General features: G+C 41.7%; 1 protein-coding gene across 1 annotated transcript; it reads left to right on the top strand.

Annotated features, from left to right (window-relative positions):
• Positions 1 to 1,700: 1,700 nt before the first annotated feature.
• On the top strand, positions 1,701 to 4,596 carry LOC130309663 (protein spinster homolog 1-like). The gene is made up of 2 exons (XM_056552338.1): positions 1,701 to 1,802; positions 3,043 to 4,596. The coding sequence occupies exon 2, from the start codon at positions 3,068 to 3,070 to the stop codon at positions 4,583 to 4,585; it is 1,518 nt and encodes a 505-aa protein (XP_056408313.1). The 5' UTR covers positions 1,701 to 1,802; positions 3,043 to 3,067; the 3' UTR covers positions 4,586 to 4,596.
• The last annotated feature ends 21,517 nt before the right edge of the window (positions 4,597 to 26,113 follow it).

Genomic DNA, 26,113 nt, shown 5'->3' with positions numbered 1-26,113 from the left:
CCTCGAGCCGCCAGGCGTGTGCATGCTGCATCAGCTTTCCTGCGGTACACCTCGGCGAAAGAACTGATCCGCTTAATTCGTATAAGTTCACCTACTGGTATGGCTCTTACCGTTTGTTTGGAATGGCATGAATTCGCCCTTAGGATGGTATTGCCTGATATCTTTTTTCTGTAAGGATCAACCTCAATTTTATTTGTATCAGGGTTGCCTTGTAATATGACATCCAAAAAGGGGGTTTCACTTTTACACCATGTGTGGGTAAACGTAAGATTGAACCGATTATTATTGATATATGTCATGAATGCATCAACGGTCAGATGGTCAGACGACCAAATGATGACCACATCGTCTACATACCTCCCATACCATGCGAGGCATGTGGAAAATGGATTGGTGTCAGAAAAACTGCTCCGCCCACCAAAAAACAAAAAGCTTAGCCCGAGCTGGTGATGACTTTGCTCCCATTGAAGCACCCGTGCGCTGCAAATAAAAATTGTTACTAAACATAAAATAATTGTGTTTTAACACAAAATCTACCACCTAAATAATGTAATGTCTCAAATCCACAGAATATTTAGAAAATCTCATCAGTATATCCGAGATAGCTGATAATGCCAGGTTTTGCGGAATACTGTAATAGAGCGATTTAATGTCGCAAGTAAGCCACGACAGAGAATCGCTCCATGTGAATTCATCCATGATTTTTAGCAAGTGTTTAGTGTCCTTGATATAACTTGGGCATTGCATAACCAGAGGTAGAGTCCAACCACTCGCATAGGTGCACGTTAAGGGATCCGATCCCCGCCACGATCGGATGCATCGGCGGCTGGAATCGGTCCTTATGCAGCTTGGGTAGGGGGTGGAAGATAGGAATAATTGGAGCAGGCACGAAAATATAATGCACTTCTTTTTGGGTCAAAATAGATCTGGCTTTCCCCTCTTCCAACAGAGTCAACAGTTCTTTTTTAAAAGGTTCAGTGGGATCCCCACAAAGTTTAAGGTAAGTTTTATCATCAGATAGTAGATTTTCATTAAAATTGATATACAGTCCCGTGTCCATACATACTATCGAGCAACGTTTCAATGGTCTCACACCATCATTATCAAGTGGCTTGATAATGATGGTGTGAGACCATTGAAACGTTGCTCTTTGCACATTTGGGATGAATAAATAGTTTTCATTTTTTCACCATACCTTGAGTGCCACAGCATTTTCCTTGGAACTACGTATGCAGTATCCTGGACACGGACCCTAGCTGGAGGCACCTACTCACGCTTGGAACTATATATATATATATATATATATATATATATATATATATATATATATACACACAAATCCAAAAATATGTTGCAGTCTCTTGTAATACCTTTTTTATTGGACTAACAGAATTTTGTAGAGACAAGCTTTCAGGAATCCTCCCTTTATCAAGTCATTAGTCCAAGGACTAATGATCAAAGGACTTTATAAATTATCAGGGAGGAATCCCGAAACTTTATCTCTACAAAATTCTGTTAGTCCAATAAAAAAGGTATTACAATCTGCATCACTGGACTAATATGGCTACTCACATTTACTATACAGATATACACATACCTGAAGATGGTTTAGAACCCTGTGATGTCACACATGCTTGTGATGATGTCACCGTAGGCTGTACAAGGAGTTGCGCGCCGGCTGCAGTCTCTTCAGTGTGTTTTGCATTCACAACCTGTGGTGCAAAGTGTTTGTTAGAGAGTTTCTATTTGCGATAGAGAATTCAAGATTTTGACCGTTCCTTGTCTGAAGAGAGAACCACAAGGTAAGTCTCAGCCTCTTCTATTCATACATACACAGGGCTTTTTGTTTGACAGTTTTTTTTTATTGCTGTTGCTTTTTTTTTAGCAAAAAAAAACAAGAAATAAATTTCCAAAAGAAATAACAAAAGTTATATTTCTCATAGCATTGTGACAATACTTGGCTTAGGCATTAAACATAATAAAACGCACAGATAGTATCATGACCAGAGCTTTTTCTTGCAAAACTGCTAAAATGCAATTATGCCCAAAAAAGCCCCCAAGAAAAAGAGTCCTAATTCATGAAGTTCTAAAAGATATAAGTCTATGAGAAAGATTTGGTGGTGTAGTAAAAGAATAACAGAAAGATTAGGGCAGAAATATAATATTATATAATAGAATTCTGTGTGTACTAACAATAGAAATACTCCGGGTACTCCGAAAGGGAAAATTTTCATATCAACTAGTGGCAGAAAGTCATATAGGGGACGGATAGATCCCAATGAGGTGGGGTAGGTTCATTATTAGTAAATGTATATAGCGGGATAGCCCAATTGTATCTACAGTATGAAGTTCACATGGCCCAGTGACCATACAGCCAAGCCCTAATAAACCGCCATTATTAGGACAGATTCAGGGTTGTCAGATATTACTAGGACCGGACAGGTTTAGGGTTATCAGATATTACTAGGACCGGACAGGTTCAGGGTTATCAGATATTACTAGGACCCGACAGGTTCAGGGTTATCAGATATTACTAGGACCGGACAGGTTTAGGGTTATCAGATATTACTAGGATCGGACAGGTTCAGGGTTATCAGATATTACTAGGACCGGACAGGTTCAGGGTTATCAGATATTACTAGGACCGGGCAGGTTCAGGGTTATCAGATATTACTAGGACCGGACAGGTTCAGGGTTATAAGATATTACTTGAACCGGACAGGTTCAGGGTTATCAGATATTACTAGGACCGGACAGGTTCAGGGTTATCAGATATTACTAGGACCGGACAGGTTCAAGGTTATCAGATATTACTAGGACCGGACAGGTTCAGGGTTATCAGACATTGGTAATCTCAGGGAAGATGTCTCCATATAAAACACTTATAGAGAAGCGTCTTCTTCTGAGGCTGCGATGGTCTTAGTGTTATCTTGTGGTTCTGTGCTGGACATTTCTGCTCTGTATGAAGGATCTATTGTATAATGACAGGAATGATGACATGTTGTCTAATGTGTTCACTTATCTCTCTCTCTCTCTCTCTAGTGTTTTCAGGCTCTGACCTGTGACCATGGCCTCTCCACAAGACCCATTGCTGAAGGAGGAGGAAGAAGCAATGGAGGACCATAGTGATATGGATGTAGAAAAGGGCGATATCCCTGAGAGGCAGAACCTGTCATCTCTAAGCGTGATGTCCACCGCACGTTCCATCATCACCGTAGTGATCCTCGCCTTTGTTAATTTGCTCATCTATGCAAATCGCTCCAGCGTGGCGGGGGTGCTGCCTTATATACAGAAAGCATATGACACCAATGCTAGTCTGTCCGGCTTATTGAATACATTGTTCATTGGAAGCTACGTGCTGGTCGCACCAATTGCCGGATATTTGGGCGACCACTGTAATAAGAAATATACTGTTTGCGCAGGAGTCATCGTTTGGCTGAGCATGACACTTACCCTGTCATTCATCCCTGACGGGTACTTCCTGCTCTTCCTGCTGACGAGTGGACTGGTTGGAGCCGGAGAGGCGACTTTCTGCACCATCGCCCCCTCCATCATTGCAGACCTTTTTACAAGTGACCAGCGGACCCGCATGCTGAACGTGTTTTACTCCGTCATACCTGTAGGCTGCGGACTAGGATACATCATCGGGCCCAAAGTGACTGATGCAGCAAGGGGTGATTGGCACTGGGCGTTTCGGGTCACCCCTGGCCTGGGCCTCATAGCTGTGGCTTTGATGATTTTGGTCACAAAGGAGCTTCCAAGAACGACTACAAACGGGAAGAAGAACAACAAATCCCAGAAGTTTGCCAAATGGGCGACAGATCTGAAAAAACTATTTAAAAATCGAAGCTTCATGTTAACCACCATGGGATCGACGGCTGTATCCTTCATAGTGGGAGCCATAGGTGTATGGGGTCCGTCATACCTGACCCACGCACGAACACTCCTACAAGAGAAGGACCCTTGCCGTGCTGAACCGTGTGACTATCACGACATCCTAATATTTGGTGTGGTTACAGTCGTTTCCGGCATTCTGGGAGTTGTAGCAGGGACGGAGATAAGTAAAAGATATCGCAAATCCAACCCACGGGCGGACCCGCTTGTGTGTGGATGCGCGATGATGCTCTCCGCCCCTTTTCTTCTGTTGGCATTGACTTTTGGCAACATCAGCCTTGTTGCCACCAACATCTTCATCTTCATCGGAGAGACGCTTCTGTCAGTAAATTTCACCCTCATATCTGACATTATACTAAAAGTAGTAACTCCGTGGAGGAGATCTTCAGCCCTGGCCGTGCAGATGACAATCTATCACCTCCTAGGTGACGCCGGCAGCCCGTACCTCATCGGCCTGATATCTGACACCTACGAACGAGGATATGCCAAATCCCCTCTTCTGAAATACCGCAGCCTGGAGTATGCCCTCATGACCTGCACCATAATGGCAGTCATCGGAGGGGCCTTCTTCATGGCCACGGCCCTATATATAGAGAGGGACGAAAAAGAAGCAGGGATGGAATCAGAACCTCCGTCATCCTCCTCCTCCTCCTCACTGCTTCCTGCCGATGAGGACCGCGCTTCAGACTGAGGAAAAGTCATTGCTTACCTTTATCTCGTTTACTTCATTAAAAAAAAAAATAAGAAAAAAATAACTGCATTTGTTCTATGTTCCACTTTACCCCTTATTCTATACCCAGGGGCGGACACAGACAGCAGAGGGCCCTTGTGCAAAGAATGTGCCTGTGCCCCCCCCCCCCCCAAAACATCAATTGTTCAGCACCCCCCCCCTCCATGTGTCACTTACTCAGGTGGACCCCCATATGTCACTTGCTGTATAAGTTTCTAATTATTTATTAAGGCCTCCCATATGCCGCAGCTCATTCAAGCCCCCCACATTAGGTAGCATAGATTCCCAACATTAGGTAGCATAGATTCCCCACATTAGGTAGCATAATTTCCTCACATTAGGTAGCATAGTTTCCCCACATTAGGTAGCATAGATTCCCTACATTAGGTAGCAGTTTCCCCACATTAGGTAGCATAGTTTGCCCACATTAGGTAGCACAGATTCCCCACATTAGGTAACATAGTTTCCCCACATTAGGTAGCATAGTTTCCCCACATTAGGTAGCACAGATTCCCCACATCAGGTAACATAGTTTCCCCACATTAGGTAACATAGTTTCCCCACATTAGGTAGCATAGTTTGCCCACATTAGGTAGCACAGATTCCCCACATTAGGTAACATAGTTTCCCCACATTAGGTAGCATAGTTTCCCCACATTAGGTAGCACAGATTCCCCACATTAGGTAACATAGTTTCCCCACATTAGGTAGGACAGATTCCCCACATTAGGTAACATAGTTTCCCCACATTAGGTAGCATAGATTCCTCACATTAGGTAGCCATAGCCCCCCCAAACACACAGACAGACACAGACACACACAGAGACACACTTACCTGCCCTGCACAGCGCTTCTCCTCTCCGGCAGCGGCCTGATGAGTGACGTCACTGACGTCCTCCTGAGCGGGTCTGCAGAAGTACGTCACTTGTGCGACGTCCCTCGTCAGACCCAGGTCGGCCGGAGGCAGACTCACTGTCAAAAGTGCCCGCTGCGCTATTATACCTTGCAGCTGCTTTAGAACAGTGAGCAGCGGCGGCGCCAACCCTACCATGAACCTACTAGGCACAAAAGAAAAAGGGGGCAGCAAAATGCCGCCCCTGAAAAGTGCCACCTGGGACTTATGGTCCCACCGGGTCCCATGGTAGGGCCGACCAGAGGCGGCTCTAGACTTTGTGAGGCCTTAGGCGAAACTTGAACATGAGGCCCTGCTTTATTTTCTGCTGAAATTACATGGTGGTCCGGCTGTGAGATGGTTATACTGTGACATCACTGTGTATTATCCCTGTACTGTGACATCACTGTGTATTATTTCTGTACTGTGCCATCATTCTGTGTATTATCCCTGTAATGTGACATCACTGTGTATTAACTCTGTACTGTGCCATCACTGTGTATTATCCCTGTACTGTGACGTCACTGTGTATTATCTCTGTACTGTGCCATCACTCTGTGTATTATCCCTGTACTATGACATCACTGTGTGTATTATCCCTGTACTGTGACATCACTGTGTATTATCCCTGTACTGTGACATCACTGTGTGTATTATCCCTGTACTGTGACATCACTGTGTATTATCTCTGTACTGTGCCATCACTCTGTGTAGTATCCCTGTACTGTGACATCACTGTGTGTATTATCCCTGTACTGTGACATCACTGTGTATTATCCCTGTACTGTGACATCACTGTGTGTATTATCTCTGTACTGGGTCATCACTCTGTGTATCATCCCTGTACTGTGACATCACTGTGTGTATTATCCCTGTACTGTGACATCACTGTGTATTATCCCTGTACTGTGACATCACTGTGTGTATTATCCCTGTACTGTGACCTCACTGTGTATTATCTCTGTACTGTGCCATCACTCTGTGTATTATCCCTGTACTGTGACATCACTGTGTGTATTATCCCTGTACTGTGACATCACTGTGTATTATCCCTGTACTGTGACATCACTGTGTGTATTATCTCTGTACTGGGCCATCACTCTGTGTATTATCCCTCTACTGGGATATCACTGTGTGTATTATCCCTGTACTGTGACATCACTGTGTATTATCTCTGTACTGTGACATCATTGTGTATTATCCCTGTACTGTGACATCACTCTGTATATTATCCCTGTACTGTGACATCACTCTGTATATTATCCCTGTACTGTGACATCACTGTGTATTATCTCTGTACTGTGCCATCACTCTGTGTATTATCCCTGTACTATGACATCACTGTGTGTATTATCCCTGTACTGTGACATCACTGTGTATTATCCCTGTACTGTGACATCACTGTGTGTATTATCCCTGTACTGTGACATCACTGTGTATTATCTCTGTACTGTGCCATCACTCTGTGTAGTATCCCTGTACTGTGACATCACTGTGTGTATTATCCCTGTACTGTGACATCACTGTGTATTATCCCTGTACTGTGACATCACTGTGTGTATTATCTCTGTACTGGGTCATCACTCTGTGTATTATCCCTGTACTGTGACATCACTGTGTGTATTATCCCTGTACTGTGACATCACTGTGTATTATCCCTGTACTGTGACATCACTGTGTGTATTATCCCTGTACTGTGACATCACTGTGTATTATCTCTGTACTGTGCCATCACTCTGTGTATTATCCCTGTACTGTGACATCACTGTGTGTATTATCCCTGTACTGTGACATCACTGTGTATTATCCCTGTACTGTGACATCACTGTGTGTATTATCTCTGTACTGGGCCATCACTCTGTGTATTATCCCTGTACTGGGATATCACTGTGTGTATTATCCCTGTACTGTGACATCACTGTGTATTATTCCTGTACTGTGACATCACTGTGTATTATTCCTGTACTGTGACATCACTGTGTATTATTCCTGTACTGTGACATCACTGTGTATTATTCCTGTACTGTTACATCACTGTGTGTATTATCTCTGTACTGTGAAATCACTGTGTATTATCCCTGTACTGTGATGTCACTGTGTATTATCCCTGTACTGTGACGTCACTGTGTATTATCCCTGTACTATGACATCACTGTGTATATTATCCCTCCCTGTACTGTAACATCGCTGTGTGTATTATCCCTGTACTGTGACATCACTGTGTGTATTATCCCTGTACTGTGACATCACTGTGTATTATCCCTGTACTGTGACATCACTGTGTGTATTATCTCTGTACTGGGCCATCACTCTGTGTATTATCCATGTACTGGGACATCACTGTGTGTATTATCCCTGTACTGTGACATCACTGTGTATTATCTCTGTACTGTGACATCATTGTGTATTATCCCTGTACTGTGACATCACTCTGTATATTATCCCTGTACTGTGACATCACTCTGTATATTATCCCTGTACTGTGACATCACTGTGTATTATTCCTGTACTGTGACATCACTGTGTATTATTCCTGTACTGTGACATCACTGTGTGTATTATCTCTGTACTGTGAAATCACTGTGTATTATCCCTGTACTGTGATGTCACTGTGTATTATCCCTGTACTGTGACGTCACTGTGTATTATCCCTGTACTATGACATCACTGTGTATATTATCCCTCCCTGTACTGTAACATCACTGTGTGTATTATCTCTGTACTGTGACATCACTGTGTATTATCCCTGTACTGTGACATCGCTGTGTGTATTATATCTGTACTGTGACAGCACTGTGTATTATCCCTGTACTGTGACATCACTGTGTGTATTATCTCTGTACTGTGACATCACTGTGTGTATTATCTCTGTACTGTGACATCACTGTGTGTATTATCCCTGTACTGTGACATCACTGTGTATTATCCCTGTACTGTGACATCACTGTGTATTATCCCTGTACTGTGACATCACTGTGTATTATGCCTGTACTGTGACATCACTGTGTATTATCCCTGTACTGTGACATCACTGTGTATAGTATCCCTGTACTGTGACATCACTGTGTGTATTTTCCCTGTACTGTGACATCACTGTGTGTATTATCCCTGTACTGTGACCTCACTGTGTGTATTATCCCTGTACTGTGACATCACTGTGTGTATTATCTCTGTACTGTGACATCACTGTGTGTATTATCCCTGTACTGTGACATCACTGTGTGTTATCCCTGTACTGTGACATCACTCTGTATATTATCCCTGTACTGTGACATCACTCTGTATATTATCCCTGTACTGTGACATCACTGTGTATTATTCCTGTACTGTGACATCACTGTGTATTATTCCTGTACTGTGACATCACTGTGTATTATTCCTGTACTGTGACATCACTGTGTATTATTCCTGTACTGTGACATCACTGTGTGTATTATCTCTGTACTGTCACATCACTGTGTATTATCCCTGTACTGTGACATCACTGTGTATTATCCCTGTACTGTGACGTCACTGTGTATTATCCCTGTACTATGAGATCACTGTGTATATTATCCCTCCCTGTACTGTGACATCACTGTGTGTATTATCTCTGTACTGTGACATCACTGTGTATTATCCCTGTACTGTGACATCACTGTTTGTATTATCTCTGTACTGTGACATCACTGTGCGTATTATCTCTGTACTGTGACATCACTGTGTGTATTATCCCTGTACTGTGACATCACTGTGTATTATCCCTGTACTGTGACATCACTGTGTATTATCCCTGTACTGTGACATCACTGTGTATATTATCCCTGTACTGTGACATCACTGTGTATATTATCCCTGTACTGTGACATCACTGTGTGTATTATCCCTGTACTGTGACATCACTGTGTGTATTATCCCTGTACTGTGACATCCCTGTGTATATTATCTCTGAACTATAACATCACTGTGTATATTATCTCTGAACTATGACATCACTGTGTGTTATTTCTATACTGCAACATCACTGTTGATACTTACACTGCACTGTGACATCACTGTATATATTAAGCCTGTATACCCTAATGCCACTGTACATATTTACCTTGCACTGCGAGTGACAATACAGGGTAAATATGCACAGTGACATCACAGTTCAGAGTTAATATAAACAGTAATGTCTCTGTACAGGGACAATAAACAGTTTTGCCACTACAGGGTTAATTAACGCAGTGTTGTCACATTAGAGGGTAACTATACAGTGATGTCATTGTACCGGGGAAAATATACACAGTGAAGTCAGCATTCAAGAATAATAAACTGTGATGTCACTACAGGGTTGTTATACACAGTGACATCAAATTACAGAATGAAGCACAGTGATGTCACAGTTTATTATGAAGCACAGTGATGTCACAGTTTATTATGAAGCACAGTGATGTCAAAGTTTATTATGAAGCACAGTGATGTCAGTTTATTATGAAGCACAGTGATGTCACAGTTTATTATGAAGCACAGTGATGTCACAGTTTATTATGAAGCACAGTGATGTCAAAGTTTATTATGAAGCACAGTGATGTCAGTTTATTATGAAGCACAGTGATGTCACAGTTTATTATGAAGCACAGTGATGTCACAGTTTATTATGAAGCACAGTGATGTCACAGTTTATTATGAAGCACAGTGATGTCAGTTTATTATGAAGCACAGTGATGTCACAGTTTATTATGAAGCACAGTGATGTCACAGTTTATTATGAAGCAAAGTGATGTCACAGTTTATTATGAAGCACAGTGATGTCACAGTTTATTATGAAGCACAGTGATGTCACAGGGACTACAGAATGTACAACTGTACATATGATGAAGATGGTGGGATGCTATCGAATCGTCACACAGCACAACAAAATTAAGAAAACCAATGCAATGGTGCACGCTGGGTGTGGACCTTGGTGAGAGGTTCACTTGTACTAGAAAAAAGCAAGAGACCAGCAGCACACAGAAAATTAGTGCAAAAAAGGTGGAGATTTATTGCATTATCCCAGTGTACAAAAGAAGCGACGTTTCAGCGACCTCTCGTCACCGTTCTCAGACTCCTTGAGAACGGCGACGAGAGGTCGCTGAAACGTCGCTTCTTTTGTACACTGGGATAATGCAATAAATCTCCACCTTTTTTGCACTAATTTTTCTGTGTGCTGTTGGTCTCTTGATTTTTTTTTTTTTTTTTTTTTGGATACATAGATAGATAATAGATAGATGATTGATATAGATCAGTGTTTCCCAACTAGGGGGGCCTCCAGCTGTTGCAAAACTACAACTCCCAGTATGCTCATAAAGTCAAAGGAATGCTGGGAGTTGTAGTTTTGCAACAGCTGGAGGCCCCCTGGTTGGGAAACTGGTCTTTCTATCTATATCATATACATTTATCTATATCATATCCATCTATCTATATCATATCCATCTATCTCCTATCTATCTATCTAATCTATCTATCTATCTGTCTATATCATATCTATCTATCATCTATCTATATCATATCTATGTATCTATCATCTATCTATCGATCTGTCTATCATCTATCTATCCATCTATTTATGTATCTTTCTATATATCATCTCTCTATCTATATATCATCTATTTATCTATCTTTCTATCTATCTCATATCTATCTATATATATATATATATTTTTTTTATGTATCTATCTATCTATATATCATCCATCTACCTATCTATCTCTCATATCTATTTATCTAACTATCTCTCATCTATCGATAGATAGATAGATAGATAGATAGATATGAGATAGATAGATAGATATGAGATAGATATGAGGATAGATAGATAGATAGATAGATAGATAGATATGAGAAAGATAGATAGATAGATAGATAGATAGATGCATAAATAGATGGATATAGATAGATGGATGGATGGATAGATATGAGATAGATAGATAGATAGATAGGAGATAGATAGATAGATAGATAGATAGATAGGAGATAGATATATAATAGATTGATAGATAGATAGATCAGTGTTTTCCAACCTGGGGGCCTCCAGCTGTTGCAAAACTACAACTCCCAGTATGCTCATAAAGCCAAAGGAATGCTGGGAGTTGTAGTTTTGCAACAGCTGGAGGCCCCCTGGTTGGGAAACACTGAACTATCTCCCACTGTCTCCTACAACTTTCCCCCTCTCCCCCAAGCAAGTTACTTACTTTAAAAGGGCAGCATCAGCAGGGGGCACTGGGCAGGTAAGTCTTCCATACTGGTGGTGTCCGGGCTTGTATACACACAGCGGGCCTGCTCCACAAGGTCCAGCAGCAGCATACAGGGGAGTGAGAGAGGGGGAGGAGCTTCCTGTCTGCTCTTCCCAGTCTGCATAGAGCGGCCCCTGCGTGGTGACAGGGCTGCAGGCTGAAGATTTATTTAAAAAAAGGATGGCGGAGTAGATGGCTCCGGGGGGCGTCGGTTGCAGCGGGGGCTCGGGCCCCTTACTGGTGGCCATGAGAGCTGCTAGTGACCTACTGCTGCTAGGGGGGGCACAAGGGGGGGGGGCAATCATGATGTAGGGGGGGCCGTGGCCCCCTCTGGCCCCCCTAACCCCCCCCCCCCCCCCCAGAGACGCCACTGGCTGCAGGGGTGGTTGAACGCAGCGTCCATCCGGATGCTGTCAAACTTGCTGTGGTCGGGGAGTATGTGGTGGTATGTGGCCTAATGCTCGCCTCTGGGGCCGGACCTGGAGAGGGCAGCGGGCCCCCTCTCATGCTGGGCCCCTGTGCAGCTGAATCGGCTGCACAGGCGATATGTCCGCCCCTGTCTGTACCCTTGTTCATGATATTTAGAGATTCTCTGGTGTCTGGTATTGTGCCAAGGGACTGGCGCAAGGCGAATGTGGTACCAATCTTCAAGAAGGGCTCTAGGTCTTCGCCAGGCAATTATAGACTGGTAAGTTTAACGTGCATTGTGGGTAAATTGTTTGAAGGACTTATAAGGGATTACATACAGGAATACATAGGGGATAATAGTATTATAAGTGATAGCCAGCATGGGTTTACTAAGGATAGAAGTTGTCAAACCAATCTAATTTGCTTTTATGAAGAGGTGAGTAGAAGCCTTGACAGAGGAATGGCTGTGGATATAGTGTTTCTGGATTTCGCTAAAGCGTTTGATACTGTCCCTCATAGACGTCTGACAAGTAAGTTAAGGTCTTTGGGCTTGGAAACTTTAGTTTGTAACTGGATTGAACACTGGCTCATGGATCGTACCCAGAGAGTGGTGGTAAATGATTCGTACTCTGATTGGTCCCCGGTTATTAGTGGTGTACCCCAAGGTTCAGTACTGGGCCCGCTGTTGTTTAATTTATTTATCAATGATATAGAGGATGGTATTAACAGCTCTGTTTCTATCTTTGCAGATGACACCAAGCTTTGTAGCACGGTACAGTCTATAGAGGATGTGCATAAGTTACAAGATGACTTGGGCACCTGTCCATAAAAGGGACACTGCGGAGTTGGAAAGGGTGCAGAGACGCGCGACTAAACTAATATGGGGCATGGAACATTTTAGCTATGAGGAGCGATTAAAGGAGTCACAATTGTTTAGTCTTGAGAAGAGACGTTTAAGGGGGGATATGATAAACGTTTATAAATATATTAATGGCCCATACAAAACATATGGAGAAAAACCTGTTCCAGGTTAAGCCCCCCCAAAGGACGAGGGAGCACTCCCTCTGTTTGGAGAAGAAAGGGTTTAGTCTCAAGGAGCGACACGCCTTCTTTACCATAAGAACTGTGAATTTATGGAACAGTCTACCTCAGGAACTAGTCACAGCAGGAACGATTAATACATTTAAAACAGGATTAGATACATTCTTGGAACAAAATAACATTAATGCTTATGCAGAAATATAAAATCCCATCCCTTCCCCAATATCGCGCCACACCCCTACACTTCAATTCCCTGGTTGAACTTGATGGACATATGTCTTTTTTCGACCGTACTAACTATGTAACATTTACGCACGCGGCGATACCACGTATGTTTTTTTTTTATTAACATTTTTTATTTAAAACATGAGAAGGGGGATGATTCAAACTTTTATTAGGGAAGGCGTTAATTCAATTGTATTACTTTTATTATTTCATTACTTTTTTTTTACTTTTTTGCGGGAAGGGGTTAAGCACATTTGCCTATAACGTCAAGGCAGATATGCAATTCAGGAAAAAGCTAGGTGAGAAATTATCACCTAGCTTTTCCATGCTCCTGAATGCCATTGCCACTTATAGCCTAGAAGGATAACTTACTATAAATTATAAGCAAAGAAGCAGAGAGAAGCTGCATGACAATTTCTCACCTAGATTTTTCATGCTACTGAATAGCATATCTGCTTATCATAGCTCAGCTATTATAGATAGATTTACCTATAACTTTTAGTCAAATCTGTCTATAATAGCTGAGCTATGATAAGCAGATATGCCATTAAGTAGCATTGAAAATGTAAGGTGAGAAATCATCCCCTAGTTTTTCTAGGCTCCTGAATGGCATATCTGATTATTATAGCTTAGCTATTATAGAGAGATTTACATATAACTTTAAGTCAAATCTGTCTATAATAGCTGAGCTATGATAAGCAGATATGCCATTCAGGAGCCCAGGAAAGCTAGGTGACAATTCCTCACCTAGCTTTTCCATGCTCCTGAATAGCATGTCTGCTTATAATAGCTCAGCTATTGTAAGCAGACAATCCATTCAGGAGTATGGAAAATCTAGGAGAGAAATTGTCACCTAGCTTTTCTGTGTACCTGAATGGCAAATCAGTTCATGACTGGTGGTACCTTTGGAGACTCCAGAGGCAGAGGCCGCCGGTGGGACATCAGGCAGGCGGCAGCCACAATGTGGGGTAATATTTTTAACTTGGCAGGAGCGGGTTGGCTATGGGGAGGAGCCTCCTACACTACCCTGACATCATGTTGGGCATGCAGCAGGGATGTGCACATGCAGTTCAGGAGGTTATGCAGCACACGTCATCATCCAGGGCCTAGGTAAGGAAACAGGCCTGGGACATGGCAAATGTATCTTTTTCTGCAAATGTAGCTGCCCCGGGTGCCAGGCAGCCTATGCAGGCCGCCTGTGTGGGATGCTGGGCCTATTTTAACGTAGGGGCCTGGAGTTGATGTTCCATCCGCCCCTATGTTAATCCGACCCTGCCTGGACCGGCATCGGTGGCATGCTGCTTTAGAGTCGGGCTAAAGGGCTAGTTGCTTTGGGCCCCCAGGAATGACAGGGCCCAAAGCAGCTGCCCCTTTTATCCCACATTAAAGACGAACCTGAATTCAAGCATTTTACTTCATAATGAATGAATTTAGTTTCTGGGTTTATTGCATTATTAAAGTATATATTTATTTAAGCTGTATTAATGGAGACACAAACACTTTTTGAACAAGACCCAACCTCATATGTTCTGAAAGCATGATTTCTAAGCTATCTCTCTATCTATCTTAATGTTTGCTTTGTTGGCCTTTTTGGCAGACACTTAAACGGATCCAATAAATTTTGCATGGCTTCGAAAGGCAATCGATATCTCTACACACTCTCCAGAGAAACCTAATTAGTTTTTTCTGTGTCAAGTACTATGTTATGTTGAAGTCTTTTTCTTAGCTCTACATAGGACATGGATAGGAAAACTTCAAAAACAAAATACAGAAAAAATAAGAACCTATAGACTTTGCACATATTGTATTTTCTCCCTTAATTATTGTACTGACAATGTTATAGGAGTTCCGAAATATTAGAAAAACATGGCTTTCCTCCTCCAGAAACAGCAACAGTCTTGTGAAGGGACTATGTCTAGCTCGCACCTGCCCTGCCCTATTTAAGGGAATTTAGCTAAGGTGCAATGCCAGACGCAGTCAATGGACAAGCATAGACATGTTTCCGGGGAAAAAAAAGGCAGCTCCATTTTTCTGAACTCATAGGGGGAGATTCATCAAAACCTGTCCAGAGGAAAAAATGCCCAGTTGCCCATAGCAACCAAATAGCTTGCTTCGTTTATTTTTAACAAGGCCTCTGGAAATTGAAAGAAGCAATCTGATTGGTTGCAATGGACAACTGGGCAACTTTTCCTTTGCACAGGTTTTGATAAATCTGCCCCATGTTGCCTCCATAGAAGGCTCAGGTGCACTGGGACCCAGACCAGAGAGAAGGCAAACCCAGCTAGAGGGCAGCAGCAGACAATCATGAGACCCAGCAGTACTACTAAACCCATGCTGAACAAGAAATCAGAAAATGTGATAAAAATGCATTAGGGAGCAAGGCTCAGTGTAACTATGGAGGCCAGCCTTGAGAAGTCCTTTGTTGTGTTAACATCTAAGTAAACATGATGACCTATTGTAGAAGCCCAAGCTACTTAAAGTGGTATATGGTCTAGTGGTATATATATATATATATATATATATATATATGTGTGTGTGTGTGTGTGTGTGTGTGTGTTTGTGTGTGTGTGTGTGTGTGTGTACAAAATATTGTACCAAAAAAGCAAAAAACACTATTTAAGACAAGAAAGTAAATATAAAGCAACATTTTCAACATGACATACAGTTCAATAAAATCACATATATGACACAGGGGGCATAGAAGAGATGGGTACCGGAGAAAGGGGTGATACTCATTGGGCAAATACCCATATAAAATTGCATGCAGAGGAGGGATGAATAACCCAACAGAGGAGAAAGTATATAAAACAGCAGTGGATGAGAGGACCTATATTATCATCACAAATGAGAAAACAATCCCATGGATTACTGTAATTGCCAGATCATGTATCCAAAGTAACCACCAAAGATATACTATATAATATGTTGGGCATATGGAGCATGCTGAGCCTCGCACAAAGCGGTAGCCGACACGCCCCCTCTTCTATGGGAGAACCGGAGATACAGCCATCGGCTATCTCCGGGTCTCCAATAGAGATACATGAAGGGAACGTGTTGGCTCCTGCTTTGTGCAGGGATCGACACGCTCCATTCCCAGGGATAGCCAGGGTCCCATGCAAAAGATTGTTGGTGTCCAGTGGCCAGACCACACGTGACCTAAAACTTATCCACTATCCTTTGGATAGAGGATAAGTTTTTCTGTATGACACTTCTTCTTAAACCCTCCAGATGAGACACCTCCAATCACCAATCTCTTTAGTCCCAAGTCTGGGCACTGTTGCAATTTTTGAATTGAGAAACAAAAAAAAAAAAAACAAGATGGACATCATATAAAAAGTTTTGATTCTAACAATGCCCATTTTAAGGGATTATCTACCATTAGGTGATTGTAGTTTGTACCTGCCAGACAGTAATGGACATGCTTAGGAAGTATCTGTGCTTGTCTTGGAGCTAAATGGCTATGTTGTGAGATTAACATAACGCTATGGCTATCTTTTTGTGAACTGAATTTCCTGTTGGAGTTTGGTCTCCTCAACTATACATCCCATAGTTCATTGTTAGTAAGTTTGAGGTCACTTTCCTCCCTCCCACCCATCACCCATTGAAACAAAATGAGCTGCATCCATTCAAAGGACCAATGTTTTCTAACCAGGGTGTTTTCTAACCAGGGTGCCTAATGATTTCTCTCCCACCCATCAGTCACTCCATCCATTGAATCAGGACAGGTTCCCTTTGCACACCTGACTGGTGATGTCACGTCTCCATGCACTGCAACCTGGGACAATCCGAGACCTGAGTAATTTTGTATGCTGTCAAAAATAAATATTAGGGCAAAAATCACAAAGAATTGCGAGACCACCATCACACAGGCACAGACACTATACAGTCATGGCCATAAATGTTGGTATCCCCTGAAATTTTTCAAGAAAATTAAGTATTTCTGACAGAAAAGGATTGCAGTAATACATGTTTTGCTATACAAGTTTATTCCCTTTGTGTGTATTAGAACTAAACCAAAAAAGGGAGGAAAAAAAAGCAAATTGGACATAATGTCACCCCAAACTCAAAAATGGGCTGAACAAAATTATTGACACCTTTAACTTAATATTCGGTTGCACACCCTTTGGAAAAAATTACTGAAATCAGTCGCTTCCTATAACCATCAATAAGCTTCTTACACCTCTTAGCCGGAATGTAGAACCACTCTTTCTTTGCACACTGCTCCAGGTCTCTCTTATTGGAAGGGTGCCTTTTCCCAATTTTAAGATCTCTCCGCAGGCAATTTTAAGATCTATCCACAGGTGTTCAATGGGATTTACATCTGGACTCATTGCTGCCACTTCAGGACTCTCCAGCGACTTGTTGCCATCCATTTCTGGGGGCTTTTTGACGTATGTTTGGGGTCATTGTCCTGCTGGAAGACCCAAGAACTCGGACGCAAACACTGCTTGCTGACACTGGGCTGTGCAGTGCGACCCAAAATCCGTTGTTAATCCTCAGATTTCATGATGCCTTATACACATTCACGGCACCCAGTGCCAGAAGCAGCAATACAACCCAAAAACATCATTGAACCTCCACCATATATCACTGTAGGTACTGTGTTATTTTCTTTGTAGGCCTCATTCCGTTTTCAGTAAACAGTAGAATGATGTGCTTTACCAAAAAGCTCTATCTTGGTCTCATCTGTCCACAAGACGTTTTCCCAGAAGGATTTTGGCTTACTCAAGTTCATTTTGGCAAAAAGTAGTCTTGCTTTTTTATGTCTCTGTGTCAGCAGTGGGGTCCTCCTGGGTCTCCTGCCATAGCGTTTCATTTAATTTAAATGTTGACGGAGAGTTTGTGCTGACACTGATGCTCCCTGAGCCTGCAGGACAGCTTGAATATCTTTGGAACTTGTTTGGGGCTGCTTATCCACCATCCAGACTATGCTGCATTGAAACCGTTCATACATTTTTCTCTTCCGTCCACACCCAGGGAGATTAACTACAGTGCCATGGGTTGCAAACTTCTTGATAATGTTGCGCACTGTGGATAAAGGCAAATCTAAATCTCTGGCGATGGACTTGCAACCTTGAGATTGATGATATTTGTCCACAATTTTGGTTCTCAAGTCCTCAGACAGTTCTCTTCTCTTTCTGTTGTCCATGCTTAGTGTGGCAAACACACAATGCAAAGACAAAGTGAACTGCTCTCCTTTTTATCTGCTTTCAGGTGTGATTTTTATATTGCCCACACCTGTTACTTGCCCCCAGGTGAGTTTAAAAGAGCATCACATGCTTGAAACCTCTTAAAAATCTTATTTTTCCATAATTTTGAAAGGGTGCCAATCATTTTGTCCAGCCCATTTTTGAAGTTTGGTGTGACATTATGTCCAATTAGCTTTTTTCCCTCCCTTTTTTGGTTTAGTTCCAATACACACAAAGGGAATACATGTGTATAGCAAAACATGTGTTACTGCAATCCTTTTCTATGACAAATACTTCATTTTCTTAAATAAATATCAGGGGTGCCAACATTTACGGCCATGACTGTATTATGAATTACACTAACTTTACAGTCCCTGTAGCATAGTCAAATAAAAAAAACTGGAATACCCCTTTAAAGAGGTTTCTCTTCAACAAAATATGTTCATTAAATAATGTAGATCACATACAGTACAATAAAGACTTGGTACACTGATTTTTGCAGATATGTCAATGTGAAATTTATTTTGCAATCCAAAACAAGGTAATGTTTCTGTCCAATGAGGACCTTCCACAGACTTATAAACAGTACAAATAATAACAGGTGGTCAAAAAAATTGATATCTAATAATGTCAAGGAAATGTCAAATAAGTGAAGGAAAAATGGGAAATAATGCAAGAATCACAAATCCCAAAAATCACAATCAAGAATCACATTTACACATAAATGGGTATATCAATATGAAAAGAAAATAAGGTAAGTACCATATTGATCGGCGTATAACACGCACTTTTACAACTTAAATTTAAGACAAAAAGTCTTCCTGCGTGTTATACGCCGATAAGTCTTCTGGTCACTGATTTAAAGCGGCCGCAGCAGCGTCTGCTTGTTAAGTATTAACATCACGGCCGCGGCCACTTTAAATCAAGTCTCCTCCCCGCTGTCACTTGTTTTCTCCCGCACTATCCATTACTATCCATTATCCATTAGGTACTGGTGTGGTGGATAGTGCGGGAGACGCTGATTAAAATGAGCCCTACCTTGCCCGGATCTGCGCTACCTTTTAATCAGCGTCTCCCGCACAATCCACCAGTACCTGTGGATCGTGCGGGAGACAAGTGAGTTTTCCTTTTCAGAGAATGAGGGGGGAATGATGAGGGACATGATGAGCCAGGGTGGGGGATGATGAGGGGGGAATGATGGGGGGACATGATGAGGCAGGGTGGGGGGATGATGAGGGGGGGTGATCAGGGGACATGATGAGACAGGGTGGGGGATGATGAGACAGGGTGGGGGATGATGAGGGGGGAATGATGGGGGCATGATGAGACAGGGTGGGGGGATGATGAGGGGGAATGATGGGGGACATGATGAGACAGGGTGGGGGGGATGATGAGGGGGGAATGATGGGGGACATGATGAGACAGGGTGGGGGGATGATGAGGGGGGAATGATGGGGGACATGATGAGACAGGGCGAAATGATGGTGGGGGAGGCACTAAATGCTTAATGTCTGTATGGTTAGTGGTGGTCTATGACAGGGGGAAATGATGAGACATGGGGGGATGATGAGACATGGGGGGTGGCGATGAGAGGGGTAAATGTGGCACAGGGACTGATAAAAGGGAAGGAATGATGTAGCACTGGAGGGGACGGGACCAAACTGAGGTGCAGAAGAAAACAAAGTTGGGGGGATGATGTGGCATTTAGTCCAAGTCATTTATTTAACATTTTAGTTTTTTTTACTTAAATTTCCCTGTTAAAATGGGGGTGCGTGTTATACGCCAGTGCGTTTTATATGCCGATAAATACGGTACATGGTTACAAGGTGTACTATGAAAATCTCAAGTGATTAGATCAAGAGATCATCATGACATGTGACATATGTATTTGTAAATTTAAATTACGTACAATAGCGTGTAGTAATTAATCAGGTATCCCATGGGGCAATGCAGACCATGAATTAACAATAATGTAGTAAATGTACAAGCATTGGACATCAGTCTATAATAAGATTACAATGAAGCCAAAAACATGCGGTACATATCATGAACATAATTGCATGTAAGTAACAAAACAGAGAGGATATGCTTCATCTGAATGAACAGGGGACCCACTGGATTGCTGCAGAGGCTGTGGATAGACCATGTAGAACGGCTCATAGCTGTGTGCAAGGAATATGAAAAAGTAGCCTGTAGTCGCTGGAGTATACATGACAGTACCATGGAGGGGATTAAATGGTGTAGGGCCGGATGTAGCGGGAGTTTGTTCACTTCCGGTTATGTGAAAACCGGAAGTGGAACTAGTACTATAATGGGATCAAAATATATTGTTGTAGTGTAGAGAGAGTTCGGCTAATTTTTTTTTTTTTTTTTTTTTTTTTTTATTACCACCACATATTACAGAAAAAAAAGAATACAATATTTTATACAAATTTTAATATTGGGTGAAGCACTAAGTACGGCAACATAATCATTTTAATTAATAACTAGTGTTGAGCGGCATAGGCCATATTCGAATTCGCGAATATTCGCGAATATATGGACGAATATTCGTCATATATTCGCGAATATTCGCATATTCGTTATATTCCCGTTTTATTTTCGCATATGCGAACATTCGCGTATGCGAAAACTATCATATGTGCATATTAGCATATACAAAATTAACACACGCGGAAATTCGCATATGCGAAAATTCGCATGTGCTAATTTTCGCATATGCGAATTTTCGCACGCCAGTCTCACACAGTAGTATTAGAGCCTTCTTTACACCACACAAGCTGGAAGCAGAGAGGGATGATCACTGTGATGTGTACTGTGAAAAAAAAAAAAAAAAAAAAAAAAAAAAAAAAACGAATATTCGTAATTACGAATATATAGCGCTATATTCGCGAAATTCGCGAATTCGCGAATATGCGATATTCGCGAATAATATTCGAATTGCGAATATTCGTGAGCAACACTATTAATAACATTCTGTCTGCTTTAGAAATGTTGAAGTCGCTCCATATTTTAATTTTCTTTTCCATGTTCTTTATTAAGGGTTCTAGGTTTAATTTATAATGATCTTCTAATTTTTTCTGAGATTTGTATACCTAAGTATTTAAAGTGCTCGTCTTTTTTTTATATTTTTAATTCGTTTTCTATGAATATATTATTCTCCCCCAATGGAAGGAGTACTGATTTGGACAAGTTTATTTCTAACCCTGAGAAACTCCCATATTCCTTGATAATCTCCATCACTCCGGTCAGATCCGACTGTTTTTCCCGAAAAAACAGGATATCGTCTGCATATAAGGATATTTTGTCCTCTCTCCCCCTTGCACCAAATCCGCCAATCTCCTTCTCCTCTCTGATCTTAACAGCCAAAGGTTCCATGCTCATAGCAAACAGCAAGGGGGAGAGAGGGCATCCCTGTGTGGTGCCTCTTGAGACCGAAAATTGCTCAGATAATTTCCCATTGATCGACACTCTTGCTTTAGGTTCGGAGTATAACAGTTGGATCATGTCTATATATGTTTTCCCAAAGCCGCATTTTTCTAATACTGCCCACAAGAACTCCCACTCCACCCTGTCGAAAGCCTTAGTGGCATCTAAAGACAGGATGGAGTGGGATTCCCCGCCCTGTAATTTTCCCATATTTATATTCGTAAGTACTCTATATATATTGTGTTGGGCCATTCTTCCTGGAATAAACCCGCACTGATCTTCCTGAATTAACTCTGTGATATTACTCTGTAATCTAATGGCTTATGCTTTGGTGAAAATCTTGATATCCGTATTTATTAACGATATGGGTCTATACGACCCCATATCCTCTTTATCTTTTCCCTCTTTAAGGATCAATATTATAACCGCTTCCCGCATTGAGTCCGGTAATTTCACGGTCACCATGCTGGTCTCAATCACTCTATGTAATGCCAGGATCAAAATTCCGCCAAACCTTCTATATACTTCAAAGCTTCCAGGTGTTGTATTACCCCTAATCTGATCTAGCGCTTTATTCAGTTCTATTCTAGTTAATGGAGCATCTAAGGTTTGTTTTTCCATTTCGGGGAGTCTAGGGAGTTCCATTTGGTCCAAATAATTTAGCGTTTCCTTTCTTTCCTTATTATATTCAGATCTATATAATAACTCATAATATTCTCTAAATTCCCTTATTATTTCCTTTTTTTCTATACACCAATCTCCTTTTTTATTCCTTATCCCAGAAATTCTTTGCTTAGTGTGTTGATTTGAGACAATTGCCATCAAATACTTGTTAGGCTTCCTTGCTTGTACAAATCTTTGCTGGCCTTGAAAAATCTATTTATTTTTACTCTTTTCCAACATATATTCATTAAATTCATTTTGTAGCTTATTTAATTTTTCCTTACTCTCTTCTGATGAATTTTGTGTACCTTCTCTGTATCCCTAAGATTACTTATTAAGCCCTCCTCTTTTGATTTAAACTCTTTTTTTTCCCCACTTTTTTGCTCTTATTATTTCCCCTCTTAGGTAAGCTTTACAGGTCTCCCAGACAACCGGTTCACTTGCTGTGGCCCAGTTGTTTGCAAAAAACTCCCTCAAGTTTTTTTTTCTATTGTGGCATTCTCTATCTAATTTAACCAGTGAGGGTTAATTTTGTGGAACCCATCTCTTACATCTTCCTCTGTTTTTATCAGTACTTGTAGAGTCGCGTGGTCCGACAGACATCTAACCCAATAATGTATTTTTATCACCTTATTTAAACTAGAGTCATTTCCCAGACATATATCCATTCTGGATATAGTCTGACAGGTCTTGTTCCAACATGAATATTCTTTCTTTTGAGGGTTGAAAATCCTCCAAATATCGCTGAGTCCCAGTTCATTACATACTTTCGCCAGGGGGGTGCAACCCACCTCTCCTTTACTCCCGCATGCCCTCCATCTATCTAACCTCTCATCTAGGACGCAGTTCATATCCCCCATGGCAAACACAGGGCATTCTCCGCAACTCACACAAAAATCAAATAATTTAAGAAGGAGCGCGGATGAGAAAGGAGGGGGTATATACACAAATGCTAATACACATCTTAAATTTTCTAGTCTCCCATATAAAAAAAACAAACCTACCCTCGTCATCTACCCTTTTTCGAATTCATTCCCAATTTAAGTTTCTACGGATTAACACCGAACCCCCCCCCCCCCCCCCCCCCCCCGTGAAAATGCTGTATGAAGAGACTGGTAATAATGTCCCCAAACATTACATTTCAAAACCATTACTGTTTCTCTCGTTAAATGTGTCTCAACTAACCCGACTATACCTGGTGCGTGCTTCATAATAACTCCCATTACCGCTGATCTTTTAATTTTATCCCCAAGTCCTCGTACATTCCATACCGCAGCCTTAACAGTCATCCGCGGTCATTCTCTTACAGTCCAGTTGAACACAATAAACACCGTAGTGAGAAGGAAGTGAGAAGGGGAAAAAATTTTGAAAAAAAATAAAAAATAAAAATTTAAAAAAATTTGAGAAAATTGTTTTTTTTTTAGAGAATGTTTTTTTTTTAATTTGGGTGGGAAAAAACAACTTCCCCAGGGTTCCCCAAACCTCCCCCCCCCCCATCCTTTCCCATCCCCCCTCCCCCCCCACCTAGTGACCTGCCATCTCGGGCAAATCTCTAGCCTTACGTGATTGTCCCCCCCCTCCCCATCCCCCCCCCCCCGGACCTTAACCACTATTTTTCAATCCCCGTGTGTCCATCCAGTCCACTGCTTCTACTGCGCTAGAGAAAAAGAACATCTCATTGTTGTAAAAAACCTTCAGCCTGGCTGGGAACATTAAAGCAAACTTGATTCCATTATGTGCAAGTCTCTTTTTAACTTCCCTGAAAGTATATCTCTTCTTCTGTGTTTCAATTGCATAATCTGGGAAAAGCATAATTCTATTTCCATTGTATTCTATCTCCTTTTATTTTCCTCATTACTCTCAAGATGTTGTCACGGTCATTATCATTCAGGAGTTTAAGTATTATGTACGTGGTCTGCCCCCTACTGGCGGGGGTTGGAACAGAATTCCATGCGCACGTATCACACTAAAGTGTTTAGAGAGGTTTTCCTCCCCACACTGCGCAATCAACCATGTTTGGATAAAAGTTATCACTAGAGATGAGCGAACTTACAGTAAATTCGATTCGTCACAAACTTCTCTGCTCGGCAGTTGATACTAGGAGTCCTAGGAGAATCTTACCTAGGACTGTATCCACCTTTTCCAGCCCACCAGAGCACCTGAAAGCTGAACTAATTTATGCAGGATAAGTCATCAACTGCCGAGCCGAGAAGTTCGTGACGAATCAAATTTACTGTAAGTTTGCTCATCTCTAGTTATCACATCTTTACTTTCCGCTCCCTCTGGGAAACCCAAGATTCTAAGGTTCCCCCGTCTGGAGCGGTCTTCGAATTCTGTATAAGGACTACATGCTGGATGATATGGGTTGTCTATGGGAGAGTGCAGAATATAGACATTAAGGGGCATAATGCTAAGTACCATAACGTATATGGAATACATGATATAAAAATATGTATTGTGTGTCGGAACGTATGGTGACAAGGAAAAGGGAGTAAGAAAAGGAATAAGAGAAGAGAAAAGGGATCCAAAGGAAATGGGAAGAGGAAAAATTGTGATAGCCCTGGGGATGACAGATAATGTGATCATGCCAGACATAGAAAAGGTGATTTATTCTAGCAGATATTGAATACATGCTCAAATGATTTGATGACTTTTTCCATTGATTTCCTGCAAAAAGACATCAGTGCTCTACAAGAAAAAGTTAAGACCATCGAATCCCAACTTGATACTACCCCCAAACCAGGAAGAGCTGACGAAAACAAAAGAAAGAATATCTACCAATTTGGAAAACCATCGGAAGGATTCTGAAAGAAAAAAAAGAGATAAGTTTATGTGAGATACTGATAATTATCTACAGAATCATGTATACAAGTGGCAAGATTCCTCATTCACACAGAGACCACATTATCCCAATAGGGGCAGAGCTCAGGATTCATATTCATCGAGTTCTGAGAGTAGTGATTTTTTTCATATGAGAGGATATTTTTGCAATAGATGCAGTTCCCAAAGAAGACGGGAAGGTGGCGATGGTATCAATCTGGTGGAAGGCAGTGTCACCACCAGATCCCAGGTATGCCAATCTAAAGCCCTGTCCACACCTTTGGTTGTCAACATCTCTTCCAAATCCCTTTGTTACAGAAGGGTTTGTCATTTGCCCCACTAACAGGTTCGACATCTTCCAGTTAGACCTGGATTTAGAGAGCTTCTTCAGGAATTATTCCCCAGGATACCGATCTTACACCATAAAAGTTCCCAGCCGGTTCACCCCTCCTCGTGGACCACTGGCCCTGGAAACTTTTATTGATTTTGTAAAAAAAAAAGACATTCTGACACTCCGTAGTGAGATAGAAAGTGGTTCACTACACTACCCTAACAATATTTCTGCGCAAGAGAGACATGCCCTGAG

The sequence above is a fragment of the Hyla sarda genome, chromosome 1 (genome assembly GCF_029499605.1).
Source record: "Hyla sarda isolate aHylSar1 chromosome 1, aHylSar1.hap1, whole genome shotgun sequence".
NCBI classification, from domain to species: Eukaryota; Metazoa; Chordata; class Amphibia; order Anura; family Hylidae; genus Hyla; species Hyla sarda.
Note: the sequence above shows the minus strand (reverse complement) of the source record. Positions and strands in the feature narration are given on the sequence as shown.

Excerpts from the sequence above, each read along its gene's own strand:
- LOC130309663 (XM_056552338.1), top strand. The coding sequence starts at position 3,068 with ATGGCCTCTCCACAAGACCCATTGCTGAAGGAGGAGGAAGAAGCAATG.